Genomic DNA, 27,992 nt, shown 5'->3' with positions numbered 1-27,992 from the left:
CTCTTCGACCAGTGGCCCCCGTAACCTGGCGGCCTCCTCTGCCAACCCGCTGGGCCGCTCTGTCGCGGTCTCCTGCTGCCCCGTCGTCCACGGCGTTAGCCCCCCCCTAAAAAATGTATGGGCTTCACTCCTACCCGTGGACCAGGTCTCCATACTTCTCGCCAGCCTTTCACCCTTCTGCTTCCACGTCAAGCCCCTCTCTTCCTCACCCGGCTTGACCCAGTCGAGGAGGCGCTGGATATCCGCTAGGGATTTCCCTGGCGATGGCTCCTGGACCCGCTGCTTGGTCCAGTTCTGGTGGGATCTTCTGTCACGCTCGTCGGGAACAGAGGAGGACCAAGGCGCAGCGTTGAAGGTGAACATACTTTATTTTAATGAATATACGAACAAAACGATAACGTGACGTCTACGGTTTAACACAAACCACACTGGAACAAGATCCCACAACCACTGTGGGAAAACAGCCTGTCTAAATATGGTTCCCAATCAGAGACAACCAGCAACAGCTGACACTCGTTGCCTCTGATTGGGAACCACTCTGGCCAACATAGAACTACAACTACTAGACAAACAAATGAAACGCACACCCTGGCTCAACATTCAAGTGTCCCCAGAGCCAGGGCGTGACAGTGCCAACATGACATCATGTTCTATTAGGAAATAGCAAGCATTTTTTAAATGGTCTGTTTGAGATACAAGTTTGATGTGGGGGTTTGTAAGTGTTTTTATTTCACCAATGTATGCTTTGGCCACAAATGTGAGTACAGGACGAGTTAACAAAGCTTCTTTCCACCCTTTAACAATTCAAACAATTGTTATTATTTCATCAGCTTTCCAGGACCTGTTTTTTTTATAAATTAAAACTGAGCAACAAGCTAAGTATTTGATCAGCATTGCAGGTTTTCTAACAAAACAAGAACGCTCAAAATGAGGTTAACTTCACAGGCTTGATTAGGCTCAGGACAAACATGGTAAATACATCTGTTAAATGTCTCGGACTTAAAAGTTTGTGACTCAAGCAGTGGTTAACACAATCTTGGGACGATCAAGCTTATCACGTATTTCACGAACCTGCAGTAATGGGGGAGAGGTGTGGTGTTACTTTGTCCTCGGTCCTTATCAGCCGTGGATCTAAGCGAGAGGCCTGATTTACCTGTGGAACAGGTGATAGGTGAATGAGATGTTAAATAACTAACTGTGATGTTACATGTAAATAACCAATCACCCATGCTCGAGGGACAAATTATCATGTTGGTTAATGTACAGCATAGAGAAACCACATGCTTACAGAAGGAAAACATACACTCTTGCATAGCATTACTGATGAAGATCTGACCGCATCTAAGTGATGACTTTCAGGGTTTACCAGATCAAGGTGAAAATGGAACCCTACGGTTGCTTGAGGAACCACAATCATTTTGGACACATGAAGCTACTGAAGCTACTGGCTCTTGATGTCACTGAATCCTAGAGGCAGTGTGGAGTTTGTTAGTGTGTTATTGTCTCTGTAGGGATAAGGGCCACCTACTGCTTGGCCTGCTGTATCTGTTTGTGTATGGGCTTTATCATGACCTGGATGGGACAACATTCTCTTGGCAGTTTGACTTCATCTTTCTGGGGTGTGGTACCAACCCCTCAGGTGTGCCACACAGGTGATCAAATAAGGGTTGTTGACTGTGCTGCAGTGAAATGTTTGTGCAACTGGAGTAGTCTGTTTAGAAACACAGTGTGTTTACCTGGGCTGCTTGAAGAAAAGTAAAGTCCCTTTCTGAGTGATTGATGTGGCTATCGGAATTGATTCTGTTCCTCTGAGTTTAACATTCCTGTCGCTTTTTCAGTTTAACATTAGTTTCACTCAGATCCATTCTTGGGGTGGGTGTGTGGGGGGAAACTACCTAAGGGTTGTGCCGCAATGGCTAATTCCCTGCTACATTCCAGTAAAAAGTATTACATTTGTGGAGAGAAGTGAGTGAAACTGACAGCTTGTTTGCAGGAAGGATTATTAGCACTGCTTGGGGACAGGCCCAACGGTGAGCGACTGGGATCTGCGTCATATGTTGAGGACCAAATCTGCTTAACCTAACTTTGGGTTAGTACAAAATATTTATATTTCAGGCTTGCTGGAACATTTTACATTTACATTTTAGCAGACGCTCTTATCCAGAGCGACTTACAGTTAGTGGCCCCCCGTGGGAATCGAACCCACAACCCTGGCGTTGCAAACGCCATGTTCTACCAACTGAGCTACATCCCTGCCGGCCATTCCCTCCCCTACCCTGGGCCAATTGTGCGCCGCCCCATGGGTCTCCCGGTCACGGCCGGCTGCGACAGAGCCTGGAGTCGAACCAGGATTTCTAGTGGCCTTAGACCACTGCGCCACTCGGGAAGTTTTTGACCCTTCTTCGTAGGGAAACATCATGCTCATGACAAAATGGCATTTTGCAATGTGTTTGTTGTTGGTGGGTCATTGAGATTGGTGATGCTATAAAATGAGTGTAGAAAATAATTAATGGTTGCCATGGCATTTTCACAAAACGTGTAGGGATTTGTTAGCATGCTCAGGTTCTATATTACCTTTAAAAAGATGACTAAACGGACTCTTGATAATTCCATGCTGCAAAACTTTAAACTTCTTGAATGTTTTTGTGATCATTTTGAATTGATATATTGTGAAGTATATACACTCATACACTTTCGATGTAGCAGTATGACAGCAATGACATGACACAGACATGTTCTACTGTGTGAAATGTTTCATAATTCAAGAGAGATCTTTCCATGTCTAACTTGGTCTCTGGAACTTTAACCACTGCTCCGTTCAAAAGTGCAAGCTACTTTTTTAACTTCAAGGACATGAAGATGTGCTCTGAATATCAAGTAGTTTGCTATTGCTAACGAATCCCACTGTGTTGCGTGATACACCTGCCATCCTGTGAATGCTTGTTACTGTAGTACTGCTCTCATATTCATACCAACAGCTGTATTGTTTAGCAACATCAAGTGGGTTGAAATATCACAAGCTCTGGCAGGGGTGTGTGGGCAATGTGTGGCAGCAAAACAAAGGTGGTTTTGAAACTCATTGGGCCTCTGCTTCCCTTCAAAACACAGTGACATGAAAGTTAAAGGTGCAAAGGCTGTTAATGGTTAACAACACTTACAGTGCCTTCAGAAAGTATTCATATCTCTTTACTTATTCCACATTTTGTTGTGTTACAGCCTGAACTGTCAAAACTGTAACTCGGCCACTCAGAAACATTCACTGTCTTCTTGATAAGCAACTCCAGTGTAGATTTGACCTTGTGTTTTAGGCTATTGTCCTGCTGAAAGGTGAATTAATCTCCCAGTCTCTGGTGAAAAGCAGACTGAACAAGGTTTTCCTCTAGGATTTTGCCTGTGCTTAGCTCTATTCAGTTTCTTTTTTATCCTGAAAAACTCCTGAAAAACCACTATGCTTGGAAATATGGAGAGTGGTTCTCAGTAATGTGTTGTATTGGATTTGCCCCAAACATAACACTTTGTATTCAGTGGCGGCAGGTAGCTTAGTGGTTAAGAGCGTTGTGCCAGTAACCGAAAGGTTGCTGGTTCTAATTCCTGAGCCAACTAGGTGAAAAATCTGTCGATGTGCCCTTGAGCAAGGCACTTAACCCTAATTGCTCCTGTAAGTCGCTCTGGATAAGAGTGTCTGCTAAATGACTAAAAAATAAATAAAAATAAAACAAGTATTCAGGACAAAAAGTGAATTGCTTTGCCACATTTTTTGCAGTATTACTTTAATGCCTTGTTGCAAACAGGATGCATGTTTTGGAGTATTTGTATTATGTACAGGCTTCCTTCTTTTCAGTCTGTCAATTAGGTTAGTATTGTGGAGTAACTGCAATGTTGTTGATCCATCCTCAGTTTCTCTTATCAAAGCCATTAAACTCTGTAACTGTTTTAAAGTCACCATTGGCCTCATGGTGAAATCCCTGAGTGGTTTCCTTCCTCTCCGGCAACTGAGTTAGAAACACCATCCAAAGTGTAATTAATAACTTCACCATGCTCAAAGGGATATTCAATGTCTGCTTTTTTATATTTACCCATCTACCAATAGGTGCCCTTCTTTGCAAGGCATTGGAAAACCTCCCTGGTCTTTGTGGTTGAATCTGTGTTTGAAATTCACTGCTCGACTGAGGGACCCTACAGATAATTGTATATGTAGGGTACAGAGATGAGGTAGCCATTAAAAAAGCATGTTAAACACTATTATTGTACAGAATTTTAGCAATCAGGAAATAGTGGAGCAATTTCTGCATATTGCACCTTTAACCACTATTATTGAACACAGGATGAGTCCTTATGTGACTTGTTAAGCACATTTCTACTCCTGAACTTATTTCAGCTTGCGATAACAAAGGGGTTGAAAACTTATTGACTCAAAACATTTCAGCCTTTCATTTTAATTAATTTGTAAAAAACAAAAAACAAATCCACTTTGACATTATGGGGTATTGTGTGTAGGCCAGTGACACAAAATCTTAATTTAATCAATTTTAAATTCAGGCTGTAACAAAAAAAAGTCAAGGGGTGTGAATACTTTCAAGGGTTATGTATGCAACATTAAGTAACAATGTATGTTGAAAATTCTACCAATTAACATTATTAACACTATTACTTCCACTTCAAGGGCATTTGGACACACACATGCACGCACGCACGCATACACACACACACTCATTAGCTTCATAGTAGAGAGACAATAAGTGTTGGGGAGTAGTGAACTACATGTAGTTCAACTAGTAATTTAACTACATTTTGAAGTAGCTTGTGGTAGTTGAACTAAATTCAAATCTTGTTAGTGTTTTCAGTAGTTAATAACTTGTTTGTCATGTAGTGGTGCAGCTATAACTACTGGAACTACACACTACTTTTTTTAGCAAAAAGAAAAGAAAATATGAGTGAAGTAGGCAAGAATCTTCTTTCTTTTTCAGCATCAGACCTGTCAAATTCTCACTTGAAACATAGTTTTTGTTTTTAATAGGCTCAATTACACATTCTGTTAACATCTGACTCCAGAGTGATCTGTTCATGCAATTGTAATATATGAAACTTCAGATTTAGATCACTAAGTAGTTTGGATGTGGTGAACTACTTTTCAAAGTAACTTTAGTAAAGTAAACCATATTTTTCTTAAGGGTAGCTCTAGTGTAGCTTAACTTCTTCCAGTGTGAAGTAATTGGTAGCTTTGTAAACTATATTTTCAGAGTAGCTTCCCCAACACTGAAGACAAGTGTAGAAAACAAGTGACAACCTTTTCTCAGCCTTACATTGTTGCCAAGTGTTGCTGGAGGGCAGAGCACACAGGAATAGTACTAGAAGCTGCTTAGTTCTATACAACCTCAGGGAACCAAGTTAGGGCCTCTCTCACAAACATGGAGTTCTCTTCTCTGATCGGTGTACAGTTCCTACAGGTTGACGGACAACTACACACCCTCTCCTTTTCAAAAGGTTGGTTGATGAGGCTGTTTTTTTGGTGGAAAACAAAGATGTCAACAATGCCATTGAGAGCACTGTGGAGTGAGTGCTAGGCTAGCCCTTTAACTACCACAGTGGCCTTTTCAGGACTTTGTCCATGTTTCTCAGCAACATGAATGGCATCATGAATGCATATTAGTTCATTGGACAATTTCTAAGCCATGGTTGATATAAGTGGTTAATCCTCACATGTGATATAATCTCAATTACTTCGGAACATTATGAAAATATAACGTTTTCGTAATGTTGATATCAACTATTTAGTATCCTTAGGCAAACTCACAAACTGTATGGTATTTAAATGACCAAAATGGGTAGTGGTTCAAATAAATGCAAACACACCACACACACACACACACACACACACACCACTCTACAGAGGGTTCACAAAAAACCGCAAGTAGTCATGTGAGAACCTTATAGAACTGTGTTGTCAGCCTGGTCTCATAGACTAGATGTAACATAGTAAACGTAAATCCGGGACACTCAAATGAATATGATATGTTACGTTTGGTATGGCTATGTAAGACAGAAGGTTACTTAAGGCAAAAACGAAGGTAGGGTGATTGGTCGGGGTGGATGGGTGAGCGTATATCGCGAACGTCTAGCAACCCAAAGGTTTTGTGTTCATTTTAGCTAATTAGCAAATTTTGCAACTACTTACTGCTTTTTAGCTACTTTGCAACTACTTAGTATGCTAGCTAACCCTTACCCTAACCTTAACCCTTTAACCTTAACCCCTAATCCTAACCCCTAGCCTAGCTAACGTTAGCCACCTAGCTAACGTTAGCGTTAGCCACCTAGCCACCTAGCTAATGTTAGCGACAACAAATTAGAATTCGTAACGTATCATAGGTTTGGCAAATTCGTAACATATTGGAATTGATAACACATTGTATGAATTGCAATTCGTAACATATCATACGAATTGTAATTCGTAACATATCACACAAAATGGATGATGGACATCCACAAATTAATACATACCATACGAAACGTAACATATAATGCCAATTTACTATGTTCTATGTTATGTCTACCCCTGATTCCAGGTTGGTGTAGTGGTGCTGTTTGATGGTGGGGCTTTTGTAATCTCCCCATTTCTCCCTCCACCAGCCTCCACTGGGCTTTTCAGACACTCAGCTGTTGTTCACTCTTCCTTCTCCCAGGTGGTGATGTGGAAGAGCTGATGTCTACAATGGCTGACCTGGATCTACACCTGGACATACTGATACCCCCGTTTCAACGCTGTCGTGGTTACCTCCCGACCCAGCAGCCCAACCCCAGGATCTGACCCGTCTCTTCCTCACCTCCCCTGGGCTTCCTCCAGCCAGGCCTCCTAGCTCTACCCTGGGCCCATAATGGGAGGATGCCTCTCCAAAAGCAAACCAGGTGACCACCACCTCCACCACCTCCACCAACCCACTGTTCCCTCTGTCCTACCCCCTGTTCTCCTTCCCTCTGTCCTACCCCCTGTTCTCCTTCCCTCCGTCCTACCCCCTGTACTCCTGCCCTCAGTCCTACCGCCGTTCTCCTTCCCTCCGTCCTACCCCTGTTCTCCTTCCCTCCGTCCTACCCCTGTTCTCCTTCCCTCCGTCCTACCCCTGTTCTCCTTCCCTCCGTCCTACCGCCGTTCTCCTTCCCTCCGTCCTACCCCTGTTCTCCTTCCCTCCATTATACCCCATGTTCTCCTTCCCTCCGTCCTACCCCTGTTCTCCTTCCCTCCATTATACCCCATGTTCTCCTTCCCTCCGTCCTACCCCTGTTCTCCTTCCCTCCGTCCTACCCCTGTTCTCCTTCCCTCCGTCCTACCCCTGTTCTCCTTCCCTCCGTCCTACCCCTGTTCTCCTTCCCTCCGTCCTACCCCTGTTCTCCTTCCCTCCGTCCTACCCCTGTTCTCCTTCCCTCCGTCCTACCCCTGTTCTCCTTCCCTCCATTATACCCCATGTTCTCCTTCCCTCCGTCCTACCCCTGTTCTCCTTCCCTCCATTATACCCCATGTTCTCCTTCCCTCTGTCCTACCGTCGTTCTCCTTCCCTCCGTCCTACCCCTGTTCTCCTTCCCTCCGTCCTACCTCCTGTGTCTCCTTCCCTCTGTCCTACCTCCTGTGTCTCCTTCCCTCTGTCCTACACCCTTCCAAATCCTGGAATAATTGGCATTTGTTTGCCAGCTATACAGTATATAGGTCATACAAACCCCTCTCCTGACTGCCTTTGTAGCATGGCGATTTGTGGAGGAGGAATTTTAATGCTCTCAATTGCATTGCCTTCAAGAGGATTACATAGTCAAATACGAGTTTCAAATGTATGGCACAATGTATGACCGTTTCAAAGCAAACCTATCACTGTTTCAATGCAGTCAGCTTGTTGAAGGACGCAGGAAGTGCTGTAATCAAACACATTACGTTTTTATATCTTTGCTTGCTCCTAAAGCTTTGACTTTCAATAGTGCTTTAGCTCTTAGGGAGAGCGGTTTAAAAAACCAAAACAAATTAAACATAATTTTCACAAAAACAACCACTGCAATACCACACTATCAGCTATTATGAATAAAGTGGAGGGGATAGGGAGCTTGTGTCCAGACTTTAGAGGGTGCTGTGTTGGAACAGAGGCCCCTCACTGTGAAAAGTCTAATTAGTCAGAGTCTTTAGAAAACAAGTGGGGCCCTGAACGGAACTTTGGACACAGCAGTGATGAGCACCAGTATAGTTAAGAAACTAAACCAGACCAAAACTTTTACACAATGTTAGATAAATACATGTTTTTTACATGTATGTAGAATACAATATCACAACATCATTACTGTGTAATTATTCCTGTAAGTACAGTGTAAAAAGTATTGTAATTTCTTAAACTGTACTTAGGGCTAAGGTAAGGGTTAGGGTTAGGGCTAGGGAAAATCCAGAGAAAAATGAAAACATAAAGAGTTACATTAAGACGATAATAACTATTCAAGTGTATTGCCTGATGTGATACTGCAAATTTCTGAAAAGCGTGGGCTTAGTCAAAACATTGATGCACACCTTGAGTTTCTGCAGTCAGTGAAAAGCAGATTGGTACCTAATTTGACTAATACATTTTACATGATCCTTACAGATGTGTTAGTGGGAGCTGACCCCTCAATTTGATCCAATCAAAAATTTTAGCAACATAGAGTCAAGTCAACACAGAATAGTTTCTAAGACTAGGAATAATATGATGCCATCAGTGCCCACTCAAAAGGACTAAGCGCATGATGCCTCTGAATGGAAAAACAGAAGGGAGAAAAGAAAGGAGAATGAGTGTGTGAGAGAGGGGGATGAAGTGATAACACATGGCAAAGTGAGAGAATGCAGTATAATTTCGCCTATGTCGGAGTATCTCTTCCTCCAATGACAAGTATGTTTCTCCTGAGGTGTACATTTTATTCAGTTTTGCTGTCAATAAGTATTATTGCTCTTTGGTGCATTGGATCATCTCAGTGGAGAGAAAGATCCCTTGCTACCCTCCAGTGCCTATGCTACCCTCCAGTCCCTCGACTTCTTGGCGCTGACGGAAAAATGGATTACCACTGAAAACACTGTTACTCCTACTGCTCTCTCCTCGTCTGACCATGTGTTCTCGCATACCCCGAGAGCATCTGGTCAGCGGGGTGGTGGCACAGGAATCCTCATCTCTCCCAAGAGGACATTCTCTCTTTTTCCCCTGACCCATCTGTCTATCTCCTCATTTGAATTCCATGCTGTCACAGTCACTAGCCCATTCAAGCTTAACATCCTTATCATTTATCGCCCTCCAGGTTCCCTTGGAGAGTTCATCAATGAGCTTGACGCCTTGATAAGTTCCTTTCCTGAGGATGGCTCACCCCTCACAGTTCTGGGTGACATTAACCTCCCTACGTCTACCTTTGACTCATTTCTCTCTGCCTCCTTCTTTCCACTCCTCTCCTCTTTTGACCTCACCCTCTCACCATCCCACCCTACTCACAAGGCAGGCAATACGCTTGAATTCATCTTTACTAGATGCTGTTCTTCTACTAATCTCACTGCAACTCCCCTCCGACCACTACTTTGTATCCTTTTCTCTCTCGCTCTCCTCCAACACTACTCACTCTGCCCCTACTCAGATGGTAATGCGCCGTCGCAACCTTCGCTCTCTCTCTCCCGCTACTCTCTCCTCTTCCATCCTATCATCTCTTCCCTCTGCTCATTCCTTCTCCCTCCAATCTCCTGATTCTGCCTCCTCAACCCTCCTCTCCTCCCTTTCTGCATCCTTTGACTCTCTATGTCCCCTATCCTCCCGGCCAGCTCGGTCCTCCCCTCCTGCTCCGTGGCTTGACGACTCATTGCGAGCTCACAGAACTGGGCTCCGGGCAGCCGAGCGGAAATGGAGGAAAACTAGACTCCCTGCGGACCTGGCATCTTTTCACTCCCTCCTCTCTACATTTTCTTCCTCTGTTTCTGCTGCTAAAGCCACTTTCTACCACTCTAAATTCCAAGCATCTGCCTCTAACCCTAGGAAGCTCTTTGCCACCTTCTCCTCCCTGCTGAATCCCCCCCCCCCCCTCTCTGTGGATGACTTCGTCAACCATTTTGAAAAGAAGGTTGACAACATCCGATCCTCGTTTGTTAAGTCAAATGACACTGCTGGTCCTGCTCACACTGCCCTACCCTATGCTTTGACTTCTTTCTCCCCTCTCTCTCCAGATGAAATCTTGCGACTTGTGACGGCCGGCCGCCCAACAACCTGCCCGCTTGACCCTATCCCCTCCTCTCTTCTCCAGACCATCTCCGGTGACCCTCTCCCTTACCTCACCTCGCTCATCAACTCATCCTTGACCGCTGGCTATGTCCCTTCCGTCTTCAAGAGAGCGAGAGTTGCACCCCTTCTCAAAAAACCTACACTCGATCCCTCCAATGTCAACAACTACAGACCAGTATCCCTTCTTTCTTTTCTCTCCAAAACTCTTGAGCGTGCCGTCTTTAGCCAACTCTCTTGCTATCTCTCTCATAATGACCTTCTTGATCCAAACCAGTCAGGTTTCAAGACTGGTCATTCAACTGAGACTGCTCTTCTCTGTGTCACGGAGGCTCTCCGCACTGCTAAAGTTAACTCTCTCTCCTCTGCTCTTGTCCTTCTAGACCTGTCTGCTGCCTTTGATACTGTGAACCATCATATCCTCCTCTCCACCCTCTGCTAGTTGGGCATCTCCGGCGCGGCTCACTCTTGGATTGCGTCCTACCAGACAGGTCGCTCCTACCAAGTGGCGTGGCGAGAATCTGTCTCCGCACCATGTGCTCTCACCACTGGTGTCCCCCAGGGCTCAGTTCTAGGCCCTCTCCTATTCTCGCTATACACCAAGTCACTTGGCTCTGTCATATCCTCTCATGGCCTCTCCTATCATTGCTACGCAGACAACACACAACTAATCTTCTCCTTTCCCCCTTCAGATAACCAGGTGTCGAATCGCATCTCTGCATGTCTGGCTGACATATCAGTGTGGATGACGGATCACCACCTCAAGCTGAACCTAGGCAAGACGGAGCTGCTCTTCCTCCCGGGGAAGGACTGCCCGTTCCATGATCTCGCCATCACGGTTGACAACTCCGTTGTGTCCTCCTCCCAGAGTGCAAAGAGCCTTGGCGTGACCCTGGACAACACCCTGTCGTTCTCCGCTAACATCAAGGCGGTGACCTGATCCTGTAGGTTCATGCTCTACAACATTCGGAGAGTACGACCCTGCCTTACACAGGAAGCGGCACAGGTCCTAATCCAGGCACTTGTCATCTCCCGTCTGGATTACTGCAACTCGCTGTTGGCTGGGCTCCCTGCCTGTGCCATTAAACCCCTACAACTCATCCAGAATGCCGCAGCCCGTCTGGTGTTCAACCTTCCCAAGTTCTCTCACGTCACCCCACTCCTCCGCACACTCCACTGGCTTCCAGTTGAAGCTCGCATCTGCTACAAGACCATGGTGCTTGCCTACGGAGCTGTGAGGGGAACAGCACCTCCGTACCTTCAGGCTCTGATCAGTCCCTACACCAAAACGAGGGCATTGCGTTCATCCACCTCTGGCCTGCTGGCCCCCCTACCTCTGCGGAAGCACAGTTCCCGCTCAGCCCCGTCAAAACTGTTCGCTGCTCTGGCACCCCAATGGTGGAACAAGCTCCCTCACGACGCCAGGACAGCGGAGTCACTCACCACCTTCCGGAGACACTTGAAACCCCACCTCTTTAAGGAATACCTGGGATAGGATAAAGTAATCCTTCTACCCGCCCCTTATCCCACCCCAAAGAAAGAAAAAAATAACATATTGTAAAGTGGTTATCCCACTGGCTATATGGTGAATGCACCAATTTGTAAGTCACTCTGGATAAGAGCGTCTGCTAAATGACGTAAATGTAAATGTAAACTACATGACCAAAAGTATGTGGACACCTGCTCGTCGAACATCTCATTCCAAAATCATGGGCATTAATATGGAGTTGGTCCCCCCTTTGCTGCTATAACAGCCTCCACTCTTATGGGAAGGCTTTCCACTAGATGTTGGATCATTGCTGAGGGGACTTGCTTCCATTCAGCAACAAGAGCATTAGTGAGGTCGGACACTGATGTTGGGCGATTAGGCCTGGCTCGTAGTCAGCGTTCCAATTCATCCCAAAGGTGTTCAATGGAGTTGAGGTCAGGGCCCTGTGCAGGCCAGTCAAGTTCTTCCACACCGATCTCGACAAACCATTTCTGTACGGACCTCGCTTTGTGCATGGGGGCATTGTCATGCTGAAACAGGAAAGGGCCTTCCCTAAACTATTGCCACAAAGTTGGAAGCACAGAATTGTCTAGAATGTCATTGTATGCTGTAGCGTTAAGATTTCCCTTCACTGGAACTAAGGGGTCTAGCCAGAATCATGGAAAACAGCCCTCAGACCATTATTCCTCCTCCACCAAACTTTACAGTTGGCACTATGCATTGGTGCATTCCAGCTGGTGAAGCGTGATTCATCACTCCAGAGAACGCAATTCCACCGCTCCAGAGTTCAATGGCGGCAAGCTTTACACCACTCCAGCCGACACTTGGCATTGCGCATGGTGATCTTAGGTTTGGGTGTAGCTGCTCGGCCATGGAAACCCATTTCATGATGCTCCCGACAAACATTTATTGTGCTGACTTTGCTTCCAGAGGCAGTTTGGAACTCGGTAGTGAGTCTTGCAACTGAGGGCAGGCGATTTTTACACTCTACGTGCTTCAGCACTCTGAGGTCCCATTATGTGAGCTTGTGTGACCTACCACTTCGTGGCTGAGCTGTTGTTGCTCCTAGATGTTTCCACTTCACAATAACAGCACTTACAGTTGACCGGGGCAGCTCTAGCAGGGCAGATATTTGACGAACTGACTTGTTTGAAATGTGGCATCCTATAGTCCCCTGTGGCTCAGTTGGTAGAGCATGGCGCTTGCAACGCCAGGGTTGTGGGTTTGTTTCCCATGGGGGGCCAGCATGATAATGTATGCACTCACTAACTGTAAGTCGCTCTGGATAAGAGCGTCTGCTAAATGACTAAAATGTAAATGTTAACTAGGCAGGGATAATCCAAAAACAAAGCAGCTTGCATTGCTAGAAGAAATGATGCTATATAGAACCACAAATCAGCCTTGTTTTTTAGCAGTGTGTATGAATGTAAAATTACACTTTGTAAAATTACAGTACAAAAGTAAGACCAGCAACACATTGTGGATAAATAGCCTCAGTTAAAGGTAATAGGTTTTAGGACAGAGTCATCACACATAGTTTGCAAGTCATTGACAAATAAACCCCTGTCCAGGAGAAGGAGAGTTAAACCTAAATAAACACTTTATGCTATTTTAATGATGATAAAAAATTGCTCATGTACATGAATGGGCTGTGCTGCTTACTTTAGTTATTTAATTAATTAATTGATGTTCAATGATCATGTTACTCTTCATTTTATATAAAGTGAGCTCCAAAAGTATTGGGACAGTGACCATTTTTGTTTTGGCTCTGTACTCTAGCACTTTGGATTTGAAATGATGCAACGGCTAGGAGGTTAAAGTGCAGACTATCAGCTAAGGTTTTTCATCCATATTGGGTGAACCGTTTAGAAATTACAGCACTTTTTGTACATAGTCGCCCCATTTTAGGGGACCAAAAGTATTGGGCTAAATTCACTCATGTGTAGTATTTGATTCCCTAAAATGGGGAGACTATGTACAAAAAGTGCTGTAATTTAGAAACGGTTCACCCAATATGGATGAAAATACTCTCAAACAGTCTGCATTTTTGCCTCATAGTCATTGTATCATTTAAAATCCAAAGTGCTGGAGTTCAGAGCCAAAACAACAACACATTTGTCACTGTCCCAATACTTTTGGAGCTCACTGTACATCAACCTCTCATCAAATACATGTAGCAATTACTTAAGATTTCAGATACAGTACATCTGATGTTTAGGATAGATTCTGACTTCAGCATGGTGCATATGGTTGAGTAGGCTATCAACTTATGGATTCAGAATTGCCCCGATCAGCAGATGTGATTTTATGATGTGAGAATCTAAAGAAAGATAATTTAAAAAATATAAAATATCCCTATAGCAAATCAAACACACAATGTGAATTTGCTTACATAAGATCCTAGTTGAAGATCTCTCCTTTGAAAAAAAAAAAGATCCCATATGAGTGTGGGGATGGATGCCTCTCCCGTTTCCTCTCCTGTGATTGCAGTCACTCTCATGATTTTCCATTGATTTTAATTAAGACTTGCTCAGCAGGTCAGAATTCCAGGCAGATTATCGTGTAGGAACCGGATCGTCAGCAAAATATTTTTACAGCCAAAGAGATAAAGCTGGCTGCAGTGAAAACGGGTTGCACAACCACTTCTGCAGAAATGCAGAAATACAAACACCAGAGGCAACTTATCAGATGTCATCAAATGCCTCAGGGCGCCTCACAACAAATAAACCCACACATCCCCTTAGGCCTATCCTTATGTATATGTGTTATTTCTGCAAATATCTAATGCATGGTGTAGTGATCCTAAATATATGCTATAAAGCTCTCAAGGTTGTCACAGCAAATTTGCACCACATTTTAAAAAATCTTCTTAAGTCTTTTCATGGTTACGTCAGTTTCATTCGATACAAAACCCTTCTCCATGGGGAGTCTGACTCTGAGTGCTGCAATCAAAGGAGAAATGAACATAAATATCAGTGGCTGCTGGTGACTTAAAAAGTTGAGGAGGATGATGGGTGAAAGTTGTGAACTAAAAACAAGTGAATACATTATTTATTTTTTAAGTGACTGGGCAAACATCAGCCTGAAAAGGGTGTTGTTTTGCTAATGGTCTGTGGTCTGTGTCCTGCAGTTTTCTAGTGGTCTGTGGTATGTGTCCTGCAGTTTTCTAATGGTCTGTGGTCTGTGTCCTGCAGTTTTCTAGTGGTCTGTGGTCTATGTCCTGCAGTTTTCTAATGGTCTGTAGTCTGGGTCCTGCAGTTGAGGTGAAAGTGGAGCTAACCCTCCTGGACAAAGAAAAGGAAGCAGATGTGAAGTCCCCCAACGGAAAGGCAAGCCCCTTTTCTGACTGCAGACCCAACGGAGCGCTGGAACATTTCTCCGATGAGGACTCCGCTGCTGCCGCCCTCAGGCTCTACAAACCCAGCGACTACCTGGAGGCCTCCGTGTGTCATGTCAAGGATCTGGAAAATGGACAGTAAGGCCAAACAAAAGACAATGTATACTGTACCAGGTTAATCACCTGGAATTTGTATGGCTGGCCTCACAATTTTTGTCCCTTCCTGTGTGTGTGTGTGCGTGTGTGTGTGTGTGTGTGTGTGTGCGTCTGTGTGTGTGCTCTTATCCCTGCATAGGATGCGTGAGGTTGATTTGGGAAGTGGCAGAGTGCTGCTCATCAAAGAACATGGAGAGTTTTCTGCAATCGGGCACAAGTGCCCACATTATGGGGCACCACTGGTCAAAGGTGAGTCCCGTTCTGCATCGTTTGCTTTTTTGGTGGAATATTGGTATGGAAATTCATATTTTTGCTGTCTTCTGTTATAATCAAGCTCTGAGATGGACAGGTGTATGATACAGCGGGATGTGTATCTTTGTGTGTTGCAGGTGTCTTATCCAAAGGGCACGTTCGTTGCCCCTGGCATGGAGCTTGTTTCAACATCGCTACGGGAGACATTGAGGACTTTCCTGGGCTGGACAGCCTGCCCACCTTCCAGGTGACCTTCCTTGTTCGGTTCGCAATGCCATTCATATTCCCTGCCTTCACGTTCTGTCTCTAAGCATAATCAAAACCATGTACACATTGCTCATGTCTGTTTGCTTCAGGTCCGAGTTGAAAAGGACAAAGTGATAGTTCGCGCTAACAAACAGGTAAAGACACTGGGACTATTTAGAACAGATCATTGTGCTAAATCAACTGATCCCCCTTTGTTGACCTGTGACCTGGCAAACATTTCTGTCTTCAGGATCTTCAGTCACAGAAGAGGTCAAAAGCCATGGCCCGATGTTCAGCAGTTAACTCCAGCACTGGCTTCAGCCACGTCCTTATCGTTGGATCAGGTGAGTTGGCCATTGAGCATCTCCTTGCACTCATACACTCAGGGATGGAAATTAAGCTAGCCCGCTAGCCCGTGGTTAGTACTTTTCAGACCTGGCTAGAAGAAATAGTGTTCAACTAGCCCACCGGCAACTGACATTTTGCCTTTTCAAATATCACATGGCACAGATTTTGGACCCGGGCTAGTAAAACATTGCAGTCTACTAGCCTGGCTGACCAGTGCCTAAAATAATACAATTCCATTCCTACACACACCGCTGGTAAAAAGAAGTCTGTTTGTTTATGTTCAAACTGTCGACTAGGACTGGAACTATATGTGTTCGGTTCATTATAGGTCCTGAGTATTCCAAAGAAGAATAGATGATAGCAGCTCCCAATAATTACTGCAACAACAAGGATTTTAGTTCATAGTGTCTTTGTACTACGCGTTTCAACTGTATGCTCTTTGTTTTAACGCACTTCAAATCGTTTTGTTTGTGTTCACACCGCTCTAAGATTGTGTCTGGTATGCCAAATTGAATCCATGCTCCAATTCACTACTATTGTTTCACTCAATAGTTACGGTAAAGGGAGCATGGATTCAGTTTGGGTAGCAAGGATCTAAGATTCTATATAGACGTTAAACGAGTGTCTTGTGTCTCCAGGTCCAGCAGGGCTGGTGTGCGCTGAGACGTTGAGACAGGAAGGCTTCCCCGATCGCATTGTCATGTGCACCATGGACAAACACCCACCCTATGACAGGCCTAAACTGAGTAAGGTTTGTACAGAGATCCAGAGCACACCACAGAGATGGTAAAAGGACTATCCCCATAAGGACTTAGTGACCATGAGGGTTCTTTAAGTTGACTATTCTTCTAGATACAAACATTGTTGACATTGTTGATGGAAGGACTACCAGTTATGCCCTACTGTATTTCATAGCAGATTGAATATTCTTCCCAGACATTTCATGCTCCAAAATACTTACTATTTTGGTATTGCTAGTATTATTAACCCATCTTGAACCCATCTTCAGTCTGTAATCGTGGGATAATATTGGTCCTGGCCAATGTAGAAGTTTGGCCATGATATCTATGAGAAAACGGTTTGCTGACCTTGAGTTTCAAATTGTGATAATGTTAAAAATGAAACCAAAAAATGTATGCTGCATTAGCATCATAAAAGTGGCATTTCTTCACTGAATGTCACCCACAACATTTCAATTTAACAAACGTCACCCCATAAACTCCAGCCTGTGGTATACTGTGCTGTGGTGCGGTGTAACTAACTATCTCCCTCTCAGTCCTTAGAGAGCACAGCAGAGCAGCTCCGGCTACGCTCCATAGACTTCCTCCAAGCCCACGACATCGAGTTGCTCACGGAGAAGGAGGTGAGACCTTAAACACTGATTATATAGGCTAAGTTTGAATCCACAACTGGGCTGTGTTCACTGGGGACTTTTCAAACCAATTGAAACAGGGAATTGCTACCTGGTTGAATGTCTTCCAAGAAGAAGCAGGTATATCTCACTGGTCATCCCCAAAGCCAACACCTCCTTTGGCCGCCATTCCTTACAGTTCTCTGCTGCCAATGACTGGAACGAACTGCAAAAATCTCTGAAGCTGGAGACTCTTATTTCCCTCACTAACTTTAGGCGTCAGTTGTCAGAGCAGCTTACCCATCACTGCACCTGTACACAGCCCATCTGTAATTAGCCCATCCAACTACCTCATCCCCATATTGTTATTTATTTTGCTAATTTGCACCCCAGTATCTCTATTTGCACATCATCTTTTGCACATCTATCATTCCAGTGTTAATACAAAATTGTAACTATTTTGCTCTATGGCCTATTTATTGCCTTACCTCCATAATTTACTACATTCGCACACACTGTATATATATTTTCTGTTGTATTTTTGACTTTATGTTTTGTTTACCCCATATGTAACTCTGTGTTGTTGTTTTTATCGCACTGCTTTGCTTTATCTTGGCCAGGTCGCAGTTGTAAATGAGAACTTGTTCTCAACTGGCTTACCTGGTTAAATAAAGGTTAAATAAATAAAATAAAATAAATAAAAAAGAAGATTTTCGTTTTGTTTCCGTTGCAAATGTCTGCTACGGTGTGCCCTACTGAATACGACACTGGTCTCCGAGCAGCAATGAAGTGGTATAGATTCCCTTGGTGATACCATGGCCCTATGTTCTCTTTCTAACTGGGATGTTTGGATATCATAGGCTGTGGCAGTGGATGTCAAGACGAGGGCTGTGACTTTTCAAGATGGCTCTAGGATGGAATACAGGAAGCTTTTCATTGCCACAGGAAGCAAGTGAGGAGTAACTGTAAATTGTCTTTGGTTGAATGCAATAAAATGGAATTCAATTCTGTTCTAGTTGATATTACCAGTTTTGACATCACTCATTCTTCTATTGACACTGATATACCCGTTTTTTGTCTCTTGTAAGACCCAAGCCGATGAACTACAAAGGCCAGGACGTTAGGAATGTGTTTCACCTCCGAACCCCTGAAGATGCTAACAGCGTAGCCAGGCTGGCCAACAACAAGAATGCTGTGATTGTGGGAACATCATTTGTTGGTGAGAGAGATGACAGACATGCAGTAGATAAAACAGTCACACATTCCTTTTTTAAGGAATGTTGATCTATAAGCCTTAAAGGGTTTATTAAGGCTACATTAAGTTGTAATTTGTTGAATTGTTGTTTCGAACCTTTGTATTGATAGTACTACTGTAATTGTAGCACTTATATCTGTAAATGTGTGCATGTGTAATCATCTGTATTCTCTGCATTAGGTATGGAGGTGGCTGCAGCTCTCACCGACAAGGCCCACTCTGTCTCCATCATTGGGAAAGAAGCAATCCCTTTCCGGAAGGCTCTGGGGGAGAAAGTAGGGAAAGCCATAATGAAGGTAGGGACCCGCCCCTGGGAAGTCAGGCTCTGTGTCAGCCCTACTACCTCTAGAACACCTTCATCTGCATTTCTACACAGAGAAACGTATACTTTAAATGTGAATCATGTTCATTAGGCTCGATTTACCAGGCGCCACAAGGGAATATGTAGAGTATATTCTTATCGGTGCTCATGCACTTATTTAGACAATCAGGTAGATATTGGCCACTAGTCCTGTTTTTTCAGGGGAGATTATACTGTGTTTGCATGTGTGTGTGTGTGTGTGTGTGCATGCGTGCATAGGGTCTCAGCATGATAACACTGCATGTTCCCTGCTGATAACATAAGGCAGAGGGAGACTGTTGACACAGTCATACCTTGTAATACATAATGTGTTAACAATCCATTATTAAGAGAGTATTCATGGTAAGCGTTACCTCCTACCCGCCAATTACCCACTGGCATTAGTGATAGGCCTATGTATTTGTTATATTTGTAGCCGAACACAATTTAGGCTGAACTTAACAAAAGCTCAACTCTTTGAGAAGTAGCTTTGACCTTTGAACCTTAACCCAGTGCTATCTCTCTCTCTCTCTCTCTCTCTCTCTCTCTCTCTCTCTCTCTCTCTCTCTCTCTCTCTCTCTCTCTCTCTCTCTCTCTCTCTCTCTCTCTCTCTCTCTCTCTCTCTCTCTCTCTCTCTCTCTCTCTCTCTCTCTCTCTCTCTCTCTCTCTCTCTCTCTCTCTCTCTCTCTCTCTCTCTCTCTCTCTCTCTCTCTCTCTCTCTCTCTCTCTCTCTCTCTCTCTCTCACTGTGTCTGTCTGCCTGTCTGTCTGACTGACTTTTCAGCTGTTTGAGACAAACAGGGTGAAGTTCTACATGTTGAACGAGGTATCGGAGATGCTTGGCCATGATGGACAGGTATTCCGAAAGTGAGACAAACAGCATAACATGATGCACAGTTGGCTCTCTCCTTCCTTCTCTCTGCTGGCCAGTCAAGCCCACTTTTAGGCTTTGCCCAGATTCTCTACCATGCACACTTCCATTATGGATTTCACAATGGTGGAAACGCCCTCTGCGAATGATTACACAAATCCATGACGGGAAGTGTGCAACGATACAATTGGGGAGAAGGGTGGAGAATGGGGATGCAGCCATTGAATGCTGATGAACGGGTGTGACTGACCCTGATGTACCACAGTGTGCCAACAAAAAGAAAGGATAAGCAGCCAAGATTACTACCAATTACAGTCTCCATTTTGGAGTGTGGCTCAGTAAAAACAACGTGACAATACTGGTTTTGCAAAACAAATCTGAACTTTGTAGTCAGGAACAGAGGTAGTAGAACTGAGGGTAATCTAGTGGTAAAATGATGTGTGTGTTGCCTCACTGTTTTTGTCAGTGTTGTTTTTATGTTCCACAGTTGAAAGAGGTGGTTCTGAAGAGTGGGAAAGTACTAAGGGCGGACGTGTGTGTCATTGGCACAGGTGAGGAGGCTAGCTCAGAGACACAAACGCTCGTTCAGCAATAGCCTCCACTTTAGCAAACTCTCTCCTTTCAGTGGTGGTGCAGGAGTGTAATGTAGAGTTGATCCAACTCACTCTCAGCCATTGTTACTCTGCTTCCTGGTGGTGAATTAATGGTGGTTTCTATCTATGTGGGACCTCTGCAGGGTCAGGCCCAGCCACTGGCTTCCTGAAACAGAGTGGAGTTCACATGGATTCCAAGGGTTTCGTCCCCGTCAGCAAGGTAGAAACTGCAATTGTGACACACGGCATGGCATGCACAACAATTATAATATCACACAAATACTTTGAATCCACTAATTTCATTTAAAATGCCCTCATTTCATACAAACAATTTATTTCAGTGTTATTTGTAGAGCTAGAGACCTGAGTTTTTCCTGACAGGGAAAATTGCAGTTCTCATCTAATTTGTCAGGTGGATTGTCTACAAGTAAGAGATCCTCCTGATTTCCACATTGCCTCCTGTATTCTTCTGGATAACCCTCTAACCCTCAGACAATGCAGACCAATGTTGATGGTGTCTTTGCCGGAGGAGACATTGTGACGTTTCCTTTTCCGGGGCGCAGCAATAAGAAGGTGAACATCCCACACTGGCAAATGGCCCATGTGCACGGTAAGTGTTAATTGTTAAGTGCTAAGTATTACAGTGTTACGTGTTAAAGTGTGAGTTTTTCCCTAAGGGGTCAAACACTTAGCTGCATATCTGGGGCTGGATTTGCAGTGTATTGGTTTTTATGGAACCATTTCTGTTTGTTTGGGTTTGACAGGGAGAGCGGCAGCACTTGGCATTATGGGAAGACCCACTGAGATCAAAACAGTGCCCTATTTCTGGTCGGCCATGTTTGGGAAAAGCCTACGCTACGCAGGTAAACAAAGCCTCACTCCACAAGTAATATAAGTTAATACCGGTAGGGTCATTTAGCAGATTATATCCGAAGCACATGGCAGAACTGTCATGGACAGTGACACATCTGTTCATCATATGTGGCCTGTGCATGTATCCAAACCTCCACCATGGGTTTGCCAGCACCATGCACAGTCTAGCCCACTGAACCATTGGAAACTTTTTCACATACAAGTTATACAAGTTTTGTTTATGTACTGTATGAATTGTTTGGGAAATTGGGACTGAATAGGTGGCTAAAAGTAATCTTAAAATAGTGAGTTGGTAAGACTACTACCCAAATTGTCTCTGTTGAGATTGTAGCTTCAGTACTGCCACCTAGCCGTGAAGTCAGATACTGAGGGTTTTCAGTCATCATAGGATTCAGAAGTATGCCATCATAATGGGTGTGGTGGTGTTGTGTGCACTCTTTTTTACAGACCTACTTAAGAAAGTGCTTTTATTCTATTACCAAGGTTACGGGGAGGGCTTTGATGATGTCATCATCCAAGGAGACGTGGACGAGCTGAAGTTTGTGGCATTTTATACTAGGTATGTGTCACGATCGTCTAAATAAGCGGACCAAGGCGCAGCGTTGCGAGTGAACATGATGACTTTTAATTAGAAAAGCACGTCAATACAAAACAAAAGACGAAAGTGAAGTCCAATAGTAACAAAGACTAAACTTGGAACAAAAACCCACAACCCACATGAGAACACAGACAGAATAAATATGGCTCCCAATCAGAGATAACGAGCCGACAGCTGACACTCGTTACCTCCGATTGGGAGTCACACGACACCACAATTAACACACCCAAAACACAACCAACCGAATACACCCTTACAACCAACCCCACAACAAATACCCAACAAAACAAACACACCCTGGTTCATTCACAACGTCCCGGAACCAGAGCGTGACAGTACCCCCCTAAAGGTGCGAACCCCGGACGCACCAACATAAAGACTAGGGGAGGGTCTGGGTGGGCGTCTGTCCACGGTGGCGGCTCTGGCCCCGGTCGTGATCCCCACCCCACCACAGTCACAAACTGCTTAATAGGCAGCACCGGACTAAGGGACAGCACCTGACTAAGGGGCAGCACCGGACTAAGTGGCAGCACCGGACTAAGGGGCAGCACCGGGCTAAGGGGCAGCACCTGACTAAGGGGCAGCACCGGACTAAGGGGCAGCACCGGGCTAAGGGACAGTACCTGACTAAGGGGCAGCACCGGACTGAGGGGCAGATCCTGGCTGGCTGGCTCAGGCGGATCCTGGCTGGACGGCTCTGGCGGATCCTGGCTGGCGGAAGGCTCTGGCTGATCCTGTCTGGCAGAAGGCTCTGGCTGATCCTGTCTGACGGAAGGCTCTGGCTGATCCTGTCTGGCGGAAGGCTCTGGCTGATCCTGTCTGGCGGAAGGCTCTGGCTGATCCTGTCTGGCGGAAGGCTCTGGCTGATCCTGTCTGGCGGAAGGCTCTGGCTGCTCCTGTCTGGCGGAAGGCTCTGGCTGATCCTGTCTGGCGGAAGGCTCTGGCTGCTCCTGTCTGGCGGAGAGCTCTAGCGGCTCCCGGTCTGGCGGACGGCTCTGAAGGCTCATGGCAGACGGGCGGCTTTGCAGGCTCAGTACAGACGGGCAGTTCCTGCGGCGCTTGGCAGACGGACAGTTCAGACGGCGTTGGGCAGACGGGCAGTTCAGGCGCCCGTTGGGCAGACGGGCAGTTCAGACGGCGTTGGGCAGACGGACAGTTCAGGCCCCGTTGGGCAGACGGCAGACTCTGGCCGTCTGAGGCGCATCGTAGGCCTGGTGCGTGGTGCCGGAACAGGAGGTACCGGGCTGAGGACACGCATCTCAGGGCTAGTGCGGGGAGAAGCAACAGGGCATGCTGGACCCTGGGGACGCACCGTAGGCCTGATGCGTGGTGCCGGAACTGGAGGTACCGGCCTGAGGACACGCATCTCAGGGCTAGTGCGGAAAACAGCAACAGGGCATGCTTGGCCCTGGGGACGCACCGTAGGCCTGATGCGTGGTGCCGGAACTGGAGGTACCGGGCTGAGGACACGCATCTCAGGGCTAGTGCGGGAAGCAGCAACAGGGCATGCTTGGCCCTGGGGACGCACCGTAGGCCTGATGCGTGGTGCCGGAACTGGAGGTACCGGGCTGGCGAAGCGCACCGTATCCCTGGTGCGTGGAGTAGGAACAGGCCGGGCTGGGCTGGCGACGCGCACCGTATCCCTGGTGCGAGTGGCCGGAACAGGCCGGGCCGGGCTGGCGAAGCGCACCGTATCCCTGGTGCGTGGAGTAGGAACAGGCCGGGCTGAGCTGGCGACGCGCACCGTATCCCTGGTGCGAGTGGCCGGAACAGGCCGGGCCGGGCTGGCGAAGCGCACCGTATCCCTGGTGCGAGTGGCCGGAACAGGCCGGGCTGGGCTGGCGACGCGCACCGTAGGCTTCGTATGAGGCTCAGGAACAGGCCGGGCTGGGCTGGCGACGCGCACCGTACACTTAGTGCGAGGGGCCGGAACAGGCCGTACCGTACTGGGGACACACACTACTGGCTGTACCTCGGGATTAGGAACGGGCCGGACCGGACTGGATACACACCTCAGTCTCTCACGCCGTGCCTCTACATCTCCTTTCCCTACTTTGGCCAGTGACCCCCTTAACCTGGTAGCCTCCTGAATCCGTCCCTTCTCTGCCTCCGTCAGCCCCCTTAACCTGGTAGCCTTCTGAATCTGCCTTGTGGCAGCCTCCTGCTGCTCAGTCGCCCAAGCCATGTGCCCCCCCCCAAAAACTTTTTGGGGTTGCCTCTCGTCCTTCCAACGATGATGGCCCTGCTGACGCCGTTGCTCCTCTCTCGCCAGGGCCTTGATCTTCCCCCAAGGTCCCTTGCCCCCGAGCATGTCCTCCCAGGACCACGATTTGCCCACCTGGGCCATCGCCAGCCTCTCGAGCTCCTTACCAGGCGCTTCCTCCCATGTCCAGCTGTCTTGCTCCTGGACACGCTGCTTGGTCCTTCTATGGTGGGTTTTTCTGTCACGATCGTCTAAATAAGCGGACCAAGGCGCAGCGTTGCGAGTGAACATGATGACTTTTAATTAGAAAAGCACGTCAATACAAAACAAAAGACGAAAGTGAAGTCCAATAGTAACAAAGACTAAACTTGGAACAAAAACCCACAACCCACATGAGAACACAGACAGAATAAATATGGCTCCCAATCAGAGATAACGAGCCGACAGCTGACACTCGTTACCTCCGATTGGGAGTCACACGACACCACAATTAACACACCCAAAACACAACCAACCGAATACACCCTTACAACCAACCCCACAACAAATACCCAACAAAACAAACACACCCTGGTTCATTCACAACGTCCCGGAACCAGAGCGTGACAGTATGTGTCCAAACACCATCGTGGCTATCTACTGAGATGCGTTCAGCCATCGGTCCATGTTGTTTTGTAAAGTAAATCCTCTGTTTTGTTTTTGTCATGTTTTGTTCTTATATAATCCAGGAGTGTTCATCCTTACAACAGACTAAACTCTAGTAATCCTAGAGTTTTCCCTAAAAGTTTGTTGTCTAAAAGTTGTTTGGTTAATCTCTCCTACCTATAGGAGTGAGGAGGTGGTTGCCGTGGCCAGCATTAACTATGACCCCATTGTATCCCGTGTGGCAGAGGTCTTAGGGTCCGGAAAGACGATTAGAAAGCGAGATGTGGAGTAAGTACATTTCTATGGTCTTCAGTTGGGTCTGGGTGACAATGAGGTTGTTATGTTCTTTAGATTTTCCTAGGTTCACTATGAGCAAACACTGACCTCTATAAATGTTACCACATGATATGTGATAACTGTGATAGATGTTTCCTATGTTAATAAGTAGAAGAGGGTTTACATATTTGCCAGTGGGTGTCTGTCAGTTTGTTTGAAGGAAAGATCCATAAAAAAAACTATATTTGGTATTTGTTTCATTAGTCCACTGTTGATACAGTCCCAAAATGTTTTGCATGTCAACAATCAAGTTTTCAAAATATAGGAATGCAAATTGTTACTTTTTTAGTGGATTTCCCCTTTAAGATGTGTACTGTAATGCTTTACTGTAAACCAGGGGTGTCAAACTCATTCCATGGAGGGCCTAGTCTCTGCAGGTTTTTGGTTTTTCCTTTCAATTAAGCCCTAGACAACCAGGTGAGGGGAGTTCCTTACTAATTAGTGACCTTAATTCATAAATCAAGTACAAGGGAGGAGCGAAAACCCGCAGACACTCTGACCTCCGTGGAATGAGTTTGACATCTGTGCTGTAAACAATGTCTTACTTTCTCTAATGTTGATCCTTCATTTGTAATTGTGCATTCATACAATGAAGGCTGTTAACCCGACAACGCAAGTACGACAACTAAAGATGCATGTCTTTCTTAATCTGTCTCCACTAACAATCCCTTCATGTGCAGACAATTACATTGATATAATCCACAATATACTGTATCTGCAATATTAAAGCTGATATACCTCCTAAAATATATATCTTTAGGAGGTATATCATATATATATATTTTTTAGGATGTATATACATATATATATATATATATATATATATATATATATATATATATATATATATATATATATATATATATATGTACACTACCGTTCAAAAGTTTGGGGTCACTTAGGAATTACCTTGTTTTCGAAAGAAAATAAATTTTTTTGGACAAATAAATTGCTTTTCTTTTGAAAACAAGGACGTTTCTAAGTGACCCCAAACTTTTGAACGGTAGTGTGTATATATGTATATATAAATCTAAATAAAAAAAAAATAATCTCCTTATGAAATGGTATATGAAATGGCTATGTGTGAAACGCTCTGTCAGAACAGCATGCTTATGCTATAATGACGTAGTTCACTTCCAGTCTTACACTCATGTTTTCTGTTGTTCAGAGCATAGACTACATTATCCACATAATTCTTGTCTAAACTGCATAATATGCACTCTGAGTGATGTTTTTTGTTGTTACGTGCAGGACAGGGGACATGTCTTGGTTGATAGACAAAGGGTCGCAGTGAGCGAGCCTCCACGTCTCAGGCTCTCCGTGCGTCTGGGGTCTTTTGGATTCTAAACTATGGACACTTGTGGTGCTGATGAGATGCTGGGCCATACTGTTGACATACAGCAGAAGACCCGTGTCTGGGACTGTTGCTCCCCTGGAATCGAGACTGAGATGGTTCTACAGTGAACCTCCACGGTGATAGGCTGTACATACAGTATTCTTACCAATAGCGTGAGCCATATATGATGTTAACATGTTCCAATACTGTAATGGCAGATCTGTGTCCTCATGCAACTTCACAGTGAAGCAATCCTGGATGCAGTCTCTGTGCTTCTGCATGATGTATCTACCTGTACACTTTGTTTATAAGGGGCCAGATAGGGGTATTGAATTTTTTTGTACATGCAACTTTGTATATAGCTATGATTCTCAATACACTGTAAACAAAAGGGCTATACAATTTTAAACTGGAGTTTTCTAAGGCTGAGATTAAACTCATTTGGTTAAGTATGCTCATGTTGGCTGAAACAGGCCATGTACAGTATATCTGGTAGTTGAAATAATAGGATTTTTAATAGATTGTTCAGCCCCAACTTGTAGAAGCAAAGACATTGTTACCTGTAAAAGCCACATAAAAACAATGTTTAGGTTTGACAGCTTTGCATTGAGCCCTTTAAAGGCACAATGTTTGCCTCAAAGCCATGTGTTACAGCCTGGTCTCATAGACTAGACGTAACATTGTAAATGTAAATCCGGGACATTCACATTAGTATGGTATGTTACGTTATGTACGTTATGTATAATGTGTTTAGCATTTTAGCAACTTTGCAGCTACTTATTCTTTTTTAGCTACTTTGCAACTACTTAGCATGTTAGCTAGCCCTTCCCCTAACCTTAACCATGTAACCTAACTCCCAACCATAACCTTAATCTTAACCCTAACCTTAACCCTAGCCTAGCTAACATTAGCCACCTACCTAAGATTAGCGTTAGCCAACTAGCCACCTAGCTAATGTTAATCACAACAAATTGCAATTCGTAACATATCATACGTTTTGAAAAATGTGTAACATATTGTACAAATTGCAATTGGTAACACATTGCATGAATTGCAATTCGTAACATATCATACAAATTGTAATTCGACATCTACAAATTAATACATACCATACGAAATGTAACAAATCAAACTAATTGGAGTATCCCGGATTTACATATACTATGCTACGTCTACCCCTGAGTCCAGGTTGATGCAAAGTATCATAATGAGATAAACTACACATAATCCATAGTTGCAGCAATTGAATGTCCCTTTCCCTACCTGACGCATAAATGCACGGACGTGCGCGCGCACACACACACACAAACATGAAATCCTCACAAGATGCTTACAAGTCACTCCTTTAAGGATGACAATGTACCTCTTTTTATTGGTGGGGACCTTTGTTGCCTGGCTCATAGATTGTATAAATGAGAAATTGAAATGTACTTTAATCTATGTTCATGCTTGCGCAATAGAACAATATGTCTGTGCTTTCTAACAAAAGGAAAATTACTGTTCTTTTAGATTTGGTA

The 27,992-nt window shown here is 45.0% G+C and overlaps 1 protein-coding gene across 4 annotated transcripts in view; it reads left to right on the top strand.

Annotated features, from left to right (window-relative positions):
• LOC121584516 (apoptosis-inducing factor 3-like) overlaps nt 1-27,478 on the top strand; it is a 36,616-nt gene extending 9,138 nt beyond the window's left edge. The window contains exons 2-21 of one of the 4 annotated variants that reach the window (XM_041900434.2): nt 6,681-6,903; nt 14,995-15,211; nt 15,369-15,478; nt 15,619-15,728; nt 15,838-15,882; nt 15,978-16,071; nt 16,714-16,826; nt 17,352-17,438; nt 18,287-18,378; nt 18,515-18,645; nt 18,862-18,977; nt 19,805-19,876; nt 20,379-20,442; nt 20,628-20,704; nt 20,977-21,094; nt 21,249-21,347; nt 21,841-21,916; nt 24,987-25,091; nt 25,735-25,755; nt 26,391-27,478. In XM_041900434.2, coding sequence (XP_041756368.2) covers nt 6,873-6,903; nt 14,995-15,211; nt 15,369-15,478; nt 15,619-15,728; nt 15,838-15,882; nt 15,978-16,071; nt 16,714-16,826; nt 17,352-17,438; nt 18,287-18,378; nt 18,515-18,645; nt 18,862-18,977; nt 19,805-19,876; nt 20,379-20,442; nt 20,628-20,704; nt 20,977-21,094; nt 21,249-21,347; nt 21,841-21,916; nt 24,987-25,091; nt 25,735-25,755; nt 26,391-26,433 — 1,821 coding nt within the window. In that variant the 5' untranslated portion in view covers nt 6,681-6,872 and the 3' untranslated portion in view covers nt 26,434-27,478. Of the gene's footprint in view, nt 1-6,680; nt 6,904-14,994; nt 15,212-15,368; nt 15,479-15,618; nt 15,729-15,837; nt 15,883-15,977; nt 16,072-16,713; nt 16,827-17,351; nt 17,439-18,286; nt 18,379-18,514; nt 18,646-18,861; nt 18,978-19,804; nt 19,877-20,378; nt 20,443-20,627; nt 20,705-20,976; nt 21,095-21,248; nt 21,348-21,804; nt 21,917-24,986; nt 25,092-25,734; nt 25,756-26,390 lie in introns of all 4 variants that reach the window. The other 3 variants (XM_041900432.2, XM_041900435.2, XM_041900433.2) reach the window with 3 other exon arrangements.
• Nucleotides 27,479-27,992: the final 514 nt, after the last annotated feature.

The sequence above is a fragment of the Coregonus clupeaformis genome, chromosome 16, assembly GCF_020615455.1.
Source record: "Coregonus clupeaformis isolate EN_2021a chromosome 16, ASM2061545v1, whole genome shotgun sequence".
Taxonomy (NCBI): Eukaryota; Metazoa; Chordata; class Actinopteri; order Salmoniformes; family Salmonidae; genus Coregonus; species Coregonus clupeaformis.
The sequence above is the reverse complement of the archived record's forward strand: the minus strand, read 5'-3'. Positions and strand labels throughout refer to the sequence as shown.